Source organism: Belonocnema kinseyi, chromosome 5 (assembly GCF_010883055.1).
Source record: "Belonocnema kinseyi isolate 2016_QV_RU_SX_M_011 chromosome 5, B_treatae_v1, whole genome shotgun sequence".
Lineage (NCBI taxonomy): Eukaryota > Metazoa > Arthropoda > Insecta > Hymenoptera > Cynipidae > Belonocnema > Belonocnema kinseyi.
Genome location: NC_046661.1, coordinates 29,519,453 through 29,530,842, shown reverse-complemented (window position 1 = coordinate 29,530,842; position 11,390 = coordinate 29,519,453). Strand labels below are relative to the sequence as shown.

Genomic DNA, 11,390 nt, shown 5'->3' with positions numbered 1-11,390 from the left:
CGATATAACTAAGTATGAGGAGAGTTTCCCCAGGAAAAAATAATTCATTGAAAAGACGACTCTGTGAATTGCGTATCTGTCAGTTGCAGATTCAGAAAGTTAAAACAGAATCGGTGTGCGGCTATGTGAATCGGTCATTTTCTCAAGCAGCTTTGAATCTGTCATGTAGTGAAATGACCATTTCAAGCAAGGTTATATTAAATCGGTTTCCTTTTTTTTGAATGAGACCGACTTACTTGAGATTAAGCTGTCATATTTCACGAGATTTAACAAATTTTTAAATTATCGAAAGATTAAAAGAAATCATGCGCAAGTGTACTCTATTCCTTCTGCTATTTCAGTTATTAGTCTTTTGCGGCATATAAGTTAGTCAACAAAATTTTAACGACTAAAAAATCTTTAAAAAACAAATCAGCGGCAATTTTGGAATTCCAGTGACAGATACGCAATTCAAAACCCTTTCAAACCTATTCAACAGAAGTAAATGGATTTTTGTATCCTGGGTCTATAAGCAGTTGCATTATATATGATTATTTTTTATTGAAAAAATATGTCGCTATTTAGGTAAATAATAGCTATTTCCGTCTAATTTTATTTTTTATAAAATATTTAAGTAGTGTCTTCATTACTGTTCATGTCCTGGATATGTTCCTCATTCACTAATTCAATGTTCTTATCATTTTGGTTTTTTTTAAAAATGTCTAGGAAATTCATGAAAATCGACTCAAACTTATCTAGCCTTTTATTGACTGGATCCATTTCTGAAACATTTACAAGGTTCTGCTGAATATTATCGAGTATCATATTTACATAGTCCAGTTCACGTAAATGCACGAAAATTGAATCTAACTTTTGCAGTCTTAGGTCGAGTGTCTCCAATTGCATTGGAATGATTTCCTCATCAGAAACCCGACCGCGTTGCCAAACAATTTCCTTCGCACCGTCTGAGATAGAGGAATCCATTTTCAGGGTATTGAGCAATGATGGTTTCATGATTCTACCCTGAATTAAAATCTCATGATTTTTATAGGGTTTTTCACTGAGCTTCTTCTCTGGCAAGTATGCTGGGTAGATAAAAACACGTCTAACGAAATTTAGCTTTGGATTTTGCACGATTGGCTGCAGAAAAGAGCAACAACAATTTTCTAAAAAAACAGAAAAACTCACGGCTATTTCTTCGAAATGGAAAATGTTTTTTGTCCTAAAAAAGAGACAAATAAAAACCTAATTAATCAATAGTTTCTATCAGAAAAATTGATTTGTTTTTCATTGTCATATATATTTACAAAATTGTTTAATATTTTAAATAACAATATTATATATGTCTCTTGTTCATCATTTATCATTGTCACATTAAATTCAAAATGTTTCTTGAAACTTATTTTAAATTACCTTGCAACTAAAGTAACAATTTCAGAGTTAGATTGCATATTCTGAGTATCGCTGACGGCAATACCAGTTAGCATGTTAAAGAGGACGATTGCGATGACTAATATAAATGCTAAAAAAATTATTCGTCCTAATATAGGATCCATCTCAAAGGGCATATCGCTTGCATCGAATTCTCCTACTAGCATTAATATGGTCTTGAAAATCGACATATGGACATTCGGGAACTTTTCAGTACCTCGGAATAAAATATAAAATGCCAGAGCAAAAGCAAATATCAAAAATGCATATAGCAAAAGGAACAGAGTGAAATTGGCCAAGATTTTTTTGAAAATTTCAATTTGTATCGACATGCTAGGATGTTGACCAATTAGTTCCACGAGCTCCCAGGCAGAGAATAAAATGACTACAGCCCCAATCTGAGCATTGGTGGTTAACAAAAATACTCCTACCATGATGATCAATAATACTTGAAACCAATTTTCTAAGCTCGTGATGTAATGAACTAAAACAAATTAGAATGATATTAATATTTCGGAACAAGGGGTTAGCTCTAGGGCCTTTTTTATGCCATAAGTAGAAATATGTGAGCCGCCATTTTTATTCAAATAACCTATGCTCAAACAAGTCTAAATATAAGTTTCTTTATTTCTTTACAACGTTATTGGAATCCAAATGTCTACTTGCATACTCTTATCTAATAAAGGGCCCTAGTTAGTTTAAATGAAGAGATTCATGATTACAATATTGTCTTACGTTGTGAAGAAAAGAACTGGCATAATTTTCGTAAAACCAGGATTGCTAGTTGTATAAAAACGCATATTCTTGTTATTTGTTCCCCCGCTCTAAACTTGTCACCTTGCTCGTCTTCACTCTTCCAGTTCGAAATGATAATAAATGCGACCAACGTAAAGAAAAACAGTATGTAAGATCCTAAGTTTGCATAGAAAATGTGTCTGATGCGACTCCATTTGATATATAACAATGATGAGGGAAGAGGGTGTTTTAATAAATGCTTCAAAGCATTATTATGGGCAATGTAATTTAGCGCTGCAATTTCTGTAACTTCTTTACTCAAGTTGCGCTTCCTAGTTTTTGAATAATTTTCTGTACGGCAGTGCCGAGAGGTAGGTGGTAACAGGCAATTGTAATTATAGTGTAATTCAAAGTTTTCCGTGTGCTCTTTGCTACTTTGAATATGTTTATCAAAGAAGGTTTCTAATATGCTTGACCTAATAAGTGCCAATGGGGGCACCCCAACCCGATTCATATGTCCTATGTAACTCCCAGCTCGTAGTAATTCTTCCACAGCTTCATCATTCTCTGCTCGAACAGCGTAGTGCAGGGGAGTATTACCTTTATCTGAGAATCAAAAGAGCATTTAAAATCAAAATATAATTAAAATTAACATATGATCTACATTTTCGTTCAGTGGGTACGGGATCGATTCAGTCCATGACAATCGATGAAAACCCACTCGTATCTTCTTCGGTGAATTAGATCACCTTGGCGAAAGTTTCGGATAGAAATTCATTTTGAATCAATTCGAATTATTGCGAAATCTGTATCCGATCCACTCTGAGTCGCTTCCAACGAATCCCTTTTAATCCGTGTCACCAATATGAATGAATCCGCACCGAAATATAAAAACCTTATAATCCATACCAATTCGTCAGGTCAACTTGTTTCTATCATACATTGGGCATGAAGTAAAATTAATTGGTCTGAATCTACATAATGCGCGACAAATCCTTTGTCAACAAAAACAGTCTAGTACAGTCCAATCCGAGTGAATCCAAATTTCATGACAAAAATCCATTTTCTTTCAATGTGAATTAGTTTTCGAGATGAATTAGATCCAGTTTGACTGATTTCTTCTTGTGTGGGAAAATTACAGTGATCAAGACCTTTATAACACAATTCATTTTAATCAAGTTCAACTAGATTATAATTTTAAGAAAAAATTAATTGATTTGCAATCTGAATGAACTTGGCTTCAATCAAAAAATACATTGCTTTGCAATCTAACCTATAGTAATAATTCGGAATGATTTAAGAATCAGACCGGATTCAGGCGGAATTATAACCTTACTCGGAAGTATTGCCGAGTATTCAAGAATTAGAGCGTACTGTAAAAATAGCACTCTAAACTTTACGTAAACATAAATATTGACGCAAATTTATAAATAATACGACGTAAGACGTTTAGAAAGATACAAGCTCATATACTATATTGACGCAAATTTAGAAATAATACGACGTAAGACTTTTAGAAAGATACAAGCTCATATACTATACAGAGGTAATGGACATAAGAAAAAATTCCGGGAGGGGGGGGGGATGCACATCAGGAAAAAAATTCGGTTGGGGGGTGTATGTAGTGGAACACAGGAGAGTGTATGTATATTATGGACATGTTTTAAGAATAAGGGGGGGGGGATCAAAGCCTCATAATCCCCGCCTAGCTACGGCTTCGAACACAGGGTTAGAGAAGTTTTGCTCCCTAAATATTTTTTTAAAAAGGTCTTTCGCTAGAAAGTCAGCATTTGTTTCTTTTTTTTAGGATTCAGGAAAACTCGTATCTTTCTATTCTTTTTCACAAATAAGTGAAATCGGAAATGATGAGGATTAGCGTATCAAAATGAGGTGACTTCAATAACTGTGAATTTTTTGCACTCCGTTCTATCGCCCTTAGGACTTCTTTTCAGCCGTGCAAATTCAAACGAAATGGAATTTTTGTTTAGAATCATGTGTAAGAATTCGGAATGGAAACGACACTTTTGGGAATGACATTTTTATTTCTAATGATGTGGAATCATCTGGAATGATGTCTTGGAATTAGAGAATCCTTCGGAATAAATTTATAATGACAATGGATTAATGCAGAGTGAATATTTGGTTCATAATTATGTGGAACTACTTGGAATGATTGTATATTCACTTCAGAATTAATCCGAAAAACATGCATAATTAATGTAAAGCTATCTCAGAAAATAGCAGAATTAAGGATTATAAAGATTTAGCTCAATTAAATTTTAATTAGCCGAATAAATTTCGTGATATGATTTTAAGAAAATGAAAAAAAGGTTCTTTAAAATCAGTTAATATCCGAACTAATAAATGAGTTATTTACAAATCTGGTGAAGTTAAAAAAGTGCGATAACTCTTGTAGTTATTATGCGATTTTATTCTGTCTTTTTTGTAACGCTTATATTATAATCTAACAAATCTAACGCTTTAGAGCAGCGATGTCACCCTCAAAATTATCTGTGATGCGGGCGTGTGCAGGCTTGTCGCGCTCGACCTTCCCATTGTTAGAAAATTAGAGCCGATTAAGAAAAATAGAAAATTTAGTAAAATATTCATTAGCGAATTTTAATAGACAGCGTTAGATTTTCTGGACTATGACGAGAATATTAAAAAAAATAGAAAAAAAATCGGTAAATATCAGAACAATGAAAGGCATTCATGTTAGGTAAACAAAAGTAGTCGCAGCTCGCAGCGGGGAGTCTGCCTTGGAGCCTACCGAGCTACCGGACCCGGAGTGGCATCCCCTGCGGCCGGGTAGCCACCCTACCTAGGGTTCCTTAAGCGGAATTATGCAGATTATCACCGGAATGATAATAATAGGCTCATTTGAAGTAAATGTTAATCCGCCAAAGAATTCGCATGGAATGAAAAGTTGATTGGAAACAGAATCATTCGGGATTAATTGGATTCTCTTTTAGAATTAATCTGAATGAAGAGTCTGGACATAGATTTTGGAATAAAACGGGGTCCGATAGATAGAATTTTTTCCATCCGAAACTTTTGCCAGAAGAAGTAACTTTACTGGCAATTTGGATAACCTTACCATCCTCTACCGTCACGTCGATATTCTTTAATGCCAGGATAAGCTTTAGAAACTGAAGTCGAATACTTCGATGGTCAATACCGGATCTGATAGGTGTAGCTAATTCTTCGCAAGCTCTAATAATTAGTTTCTGGCTTAAGTTAAAATCATATTTTAATATCTCTTTAAAAACTTTATAATGCCCTCTTTGCATTGCTAATTCAGCAGCTTTCAGAAGATCCACCTTCTCCATCTTCTCCAACTTGCTTATCAACTCCAAAACTGCATTTAAAAGATTATTTCCAGCTGCTAACATTATCAGTTGAGGTACTTGCATAGGTTCTTTTGGATCGGACTCTGCTAAATTTTTCAAGAAGTTCTTTTCGTCGTTTTTAACTAGGAAGTACTTCAAGAGATTAAAGTCCACTCGTCTAGCTTGTTCTGGCATTTTCTTTTCTATTTCCGGAAAATTATTTTTTAGGATATCTCTTACTGTTTGTTTTTTGTAATTTTTAAACGTATCAATGTCTAGAGGAACTGCATAGTTTCCATTAATAACGAGGTCGATTATTTCTTTTTTCTTTGAGGAAGCTGCATAGTGAAAGGCAGTTTCCCCTTTTGCATTAGGAATATCCGGTCTGGCTTCTGCATTCACGAGTAGTTCGATGCATTTCAAGTCTTCGTTTTTTACTGCCATATGCAATGCAGTTTGCATTCCTCCTACCTCTAAATTGGGATTGATGGATTCATGTTGAAGAAGTGCCTATTTAAATGAGAAGAACGTGTTTTAGTTTTGGAAGCAACGCTATGAAAATAAAGCTTATTAAAGTTAATTATAAAGCTGCTTGAAGTAAATATTATTTATTTTAATATATTTTTCATTCTAAATATTCTTACTTGCAAGACAGCACTGTGACCTTCTTCGACTGTAAAATGAAGTAGTCCTCGATCAAACTTTTCATTAATCTTATTTATATCTTCGCTCTTCTCTAAATGTACAAGAAGTAACGAAACAAATTCTTTGAGTCCTTTACAACATGCTATTTCCAAAATCGTTTTTTCATAAAGCGGTGGATAAATGTAATCAAAGATAAATGAGTGTGGCAACTCCTTTAAGCCCCTATTCAAAAAACTTTGGAAAGCAGTATAGTCCCTGGCATTTAGACTTGCCAGAAGTAATTGGTGTGTCGATGATTTTGGATCATTTTGAAAATGTTGTTTAAAAAATTCCTTTTCGTGACCCATGCTGTGTATTATAATCTGTTCATAGTTATTTGCAATATAAAGATCATATGTGTAATTTCAGAAAGCATCTTTTACGCTAAAATAATGGTTGAAAACAGACGTTTTTAATAACATGTTTTGCATGACAAATAAGCCAAATTTTAAAATATAATCGTTCAAAAACTCAGCTTTTATTGAAGAACTAAAATATTAGCTGGTGAAAGATTTGATTTCTAACCTGATTTTTAGTACCTAGAAACATGGAATTCTCTCGATAATTTGTTCAAGATATTTTACAAATGACCGTGCACATTAATAAAATTTAAAAAACTATTTTGAAAGTTACAAGATTAAACTGTTACCCTCTTAGCGAATAGATAAATGATGTTTTTGAGACTATTTCTTTAAATTCAATAAATTCTTCATTATCACTTTTCAAATTACAATACTAGTGACGTATGTTTTGACACATACCTACCTCTAATTTAAATATATACGTTCTACCTGCTTTTTTTGCTTGCAGAAATTTCACTAAGAATTACATTATTTTGTGTTTAAAAAGTAAATTTTAAGGTTTGTGTTAAAACCATCAAATATCAAGATGTGTCAAAATCTGCGTGTTGTTATAGCTGAAGTTGCTTAGCATAATATGATATAAGGACATATGACCTAGAGATCCTCTAGTGAGAGTTGAGCCACGTGTCCCCTTCCAATGTTCGTCGCTGTACCGAAACTTTGATATTTTCATGGGGCGTGAAAACTTCGAACAGTGTTATTTTTTATTATTGCTTTGGTTATAAAAGTTTGTAAACTATTTTGTGTTTCAATGAAAATATGATTCTTCCCTTAATTAAATAAATAACCTCCTGAATAATTTAGAATGTTCGTGAGATGAGTGTTGTTTCTATTCTGTATTAAACTCTCTTGCAAATAAAATTGTGATTTGAAAATGGCGTCAACTCAAGCCTATTAAAATGCATAAAACCTCAACTAGTTCCACTACAACAGCAACAATCAGAATTGGAGTACCCGGTGTCTCAACTTTCCCTTGAAGATCTCTAATGTTGCTTAGAGGTCCTTAAGACGGAGAGATGAGGCAACTTTCCCCTCCACCAAGCTATAACACAACCGGAATCTGACGTTGACTTTGATGCGCCTACAATTTGAACTGTTGATGTGTTTCGTGACCGTAAATTTGTTAAATGAACTTCGTGGTTTTGTATAATTCTGACATTGAATTTTAATATATTTTATTGTCAGTTGTCATTTTCGAATGTTTAATATTTTTCGATATAACAAAATTTCGTGCTGAAATGTGCTAGAGTTATCCGTGATACAAGTGCTGGATTGAGGTTATTGCTTTTAGTTTATACCGTTAATATATACCGTGCAGGAAAAGATAATTAATTGTTTTTATTAAAGAAAAATGGTGAATTGTTGCGTTTTTCCCTGCAAAAACAAGAATGTTTGTGGTACATGCTTTTACACCAGAAATCTTTTGCAAAGGATCCACAAAATTAGGGACAAAGTAAAAGTATAATTTTTATATTTTCTGCCTTTTTATGACTATAATTATATTTACATTGCATGCATGTAAGTATATTAATTAAAAGAAACATTTTATTTGCATTAATGGCAGGAACATTTTCAACCTCAGATGTTCGAAACATTGAATAATCCTCAATTCAAAACGTAATAGATGATGTTCATACTTACAAAGATTTTACTCAATATATATGTTGTAGCCCAATAGCCGATCTAGTCGATGAACCGACTAACTGGACAGTCGGTTAATTGACGCTGAATAGCCGACTGTATACCAGCCAACAAGCGGCCAATCGGCGGAAAATTCTACGTTTAGATACGTACCCAAGTCATAGGTCAACCGTAACGTTCAAGGTCAATTACAGGTTATTTGAAATTAACAAAGTTTTCCAAAAGGTTAGTGTAATTCCTGAAGTAAATTTCAACGAGAAATTCAATGGTGACCTTTATTTTGACCTTGCAATTGACGTTTATGGCTTTTAAAAGGTCAACTTTGTTTTTTAAAATGGAAACCCCCTTTTTTACATCTGCAATCGATAGAGCGGAAAATTCTACGTTCAGGTACGTACCCAAGTCATAGGTCAATTGTAACGGTCAAGGTCAGTTAGAGGTTCTTTGAAATTAACAAAGTTTCCCAAGAGAGTTTTCTATAATTTTGCATGTTAACTTCACCTTTTAAATTGAAAGTAGATTCATTGGAAAACCCGACGATCAGGATCGTCTTTATTGAGCAACGTCACACTCATCACCAGCTCGACGTAAATTAAGGTGTGGGTTTTCAACAAATGCTTGAAGGTCTGAAGGTCCTTGATAGATACATGATTCATAAAGCGCCTTACAGTTCCTTCAATTGTTGATTTTGAGACAGGATTCAACCTTTCTCCATTACGAAAGGTGCGATTAAAAAACAAACGAACGTGATCATAAGATCGAACTCGATCTCCCCAACCAAGCATCATTAATACTGATACCCTCTCTCGTTCGAAAGTTTAGCTCGCGCCATAATAATCTTGTAGCGAAAGATAGTAAGTATGTACTCGCAATACGTAAATTTAGTTTCGATTCGTGATATTCGTATAGAAAAACGGTATAGGACCTATGTTATCACCTTAGGTATTGACTTAGGTATCGAAAAACCGTATAAGACTGTATAACTCTTGGGGGAGCAACAGAACTCTCACCAGAACACGTGAAACTTTTAATGAAAAATTTCCTTATGATTTTAAAATATTCGAAACGCTGTAACCAAGATCAATACAGAGCTCACCAATGAATTTCTCATTGAAATTTACTTCAGGAATTACACTGACCTCTTGGAAAACTTTTTTAATTTCAAATAACCTGTAACTGACCTGGACCGTTACAATTGACCTATGACTTGGGTATGTACCTGAACGTAGAATTTTCCGCTTTATCAAATGAAGATGTAAAAAAGGGAGTTTCCATTAAAACAACAGAGTTGACCTTCAAAAAGCCATGAAGGTCAACTTCAAGTTCAAAATGAAGGTCACCATTGAATTCCTCGTTGAAATTTACTTTAGGAATTACACTGACCCCTTGGAAAACTTTTTTAATTACAAAGAACCTCTAACTGACCTTGACCGTTACAATTGACCTATGAATTGGATACGTACCTGAACGTAGAATTTTCCGCTATATCGATTGCAGATGTAAAAAGTGGGTTTATTTAAAAAACAAACTTGGCCTTCAAAAAGCCATGAAGCTCAACTTCAAGATCAAAATGAAGATCACCATTGAATTCCTCGTTGAAATTTACTTCAGGAATGACCTTCACTTTTTTGGGACATATTTTACCTGAGGAAATATCCAACCGTTCCGGGACATTTAGACATCCTGTATATTTTCGCCCACACGTTTAGACATACGGTTAAAAACTAAAAAACAGGTAATCAACACCTCAGGAGACTCGTCTATTGATCACATTAAACAAAATCTCATTATCTCGCCGACCCAATAAACACCGTTTAATGTCTGAATGTGACACAATAAACGCCGTTAAATCTCTATAAAATTCATCCTAAAAAAGACTCGTTTATTATCATTTTTGTGACTAATGAAAACGTGAATTTGATTGGAGTTCTTGTGTTATTCATGTTAAATAAGTTTCACTGCTCTACATTTTGTTTTACATATCATTTTGATGCTTTAAAATTGACGACCTGATAAACACCATTTTATATATATTTTCTCCCACTTGTTCATACATACGGTTAAAAACTAAAAAAAAGAGCTTGCGGCAAGTAATTTTTGACATGGAACGAGAATTTATAAAAATTAAAACTGGGATTTAAAAGAAAGGAGTATTGAAAATCCCTGTTTCAAATCAAAATTCGTCACAATTTATAGGAAATATTTCTAAATTATATAATATACATTTTCTCAAACATATTTTGTTAAGGATTTACCCTTTTCCTTGAAAATTCAAGTACTTGCGGGTAAAAGCTAAACTCTTTTTTTAAATTGATTTTATTGTTGGAAGATTCATCATTTTAATTAAAAATTCTCTTTGTGAAAATGTAACGAGTTGGTTGAAAATTGATTTTTAAACTGAGAGTTTAACTAGTCAAGTAGAAAATATAACTATTTTGGTTGAAAAATTGTCTATTTCTTATTCAAAGTTCAACAATTTGTATGTAAATTTGTCTTTTTAAATTAAAAATGTATTTATATAGTTTTTTTGTTAGAGAATGAGTTTTTTTCTTTGAAAGTTAATCTCCTGATTTAAAAATTCTTCTTTTTGTTTAAAAATTCAAGTGTTTCAGTTGTTCTTCATTTTAGTTTAAAATTACTCTTTTAGGTTAGGAGAAATTTAATTGGTTGAAAAATAAACTTGCTTTTTAAAAATTAATTTTTTTTTAAATTGAGGTTTCATCATTTTCATGATTTTGATCCAAAATTCATTTCTTTGGTTAAAAAATAAGCTATTTATTGTTATAGTCTGACGCACCCTTCTATAAATTCCTATTTAGGTTCCTATATAGGAACCTACATAGGAACATATATGTTTCACCTTTAGGTGCCACGTATAGGAAATTACATAGGATCCTATATATTTCTTCAAACTCCGTATTGAACTCCGATTTAAAAATTGTAGTAAAATATATGAAGAAATTCATGAAAAAACGTTGAAAACTTTCGTAGAAATCACATTTAAAGTATTAAGAGGTTGTGATTACATCATTGTAATATCTAGATACCTCAATCCTGTAAAATGTATAGAAAAAGTCTTGAAAGCATAATGAAAAATATCATGATAATTCGATTCGAGCTATCGAGTGTTTGTGAAGTACTTCAATATGAGGTCTATAGATCTCACAAGGAACCCTTACAAGGTGTCCGCCTCCAATTTTCTTGAAATTTCAATATGTTGTAGGGTACG

The 11,390-nt window shown here is 33.1% G+C and overlaps 1 protein-coding gene across 8 annotated transcripts; it reads right to left on the bottom strand.

The window, feature by feature from the left end:
• Positions 1-596: 596 nt before the first annotated feature.
• LOC117172739 (transient receptor potential cation channel protein painless-like) lies at positions 597-7,059 on the bottom strand. Of its 8 annotated transcripts, none has more exons than XM_033360919.1 (7): positions 6,920-7,059; positions 6,119-6,481; positions 5,243-5,984; positions 2,146-2,751; positions 1,393-1,894; positions 851-1,201; positions 597-761 (listed from the first exon to the last, which is right to left on the bottom strand). In XM_033360919.1, exons 2-7 carry the CDS (start codon positions 6,464-6,466, stop codon positions 743-745), a joined length of 2,568 nt encoding a protein of 855 aa, XP_033216810.1. In that variant the 5' UTR covers positions 6,467-6,481; positions 6,920-7,059; the 3' UTR covers positions 597-742. The 8 variants fall into 8 exon arrangements, with proteins under 8 accessions (XP_033216810.1, XP_033216812.1, XP_033216811.1 ...); XM_033360921.1 differs by having other exon boundaries at positions 6,119-6,467; XM_033360920.1 differs by having other exon boundaries at positions 6,119-6,542; positions 6,924-7,059.
• Positions 7,060-11,390: the final 4,331 nt, after the last annotated feature.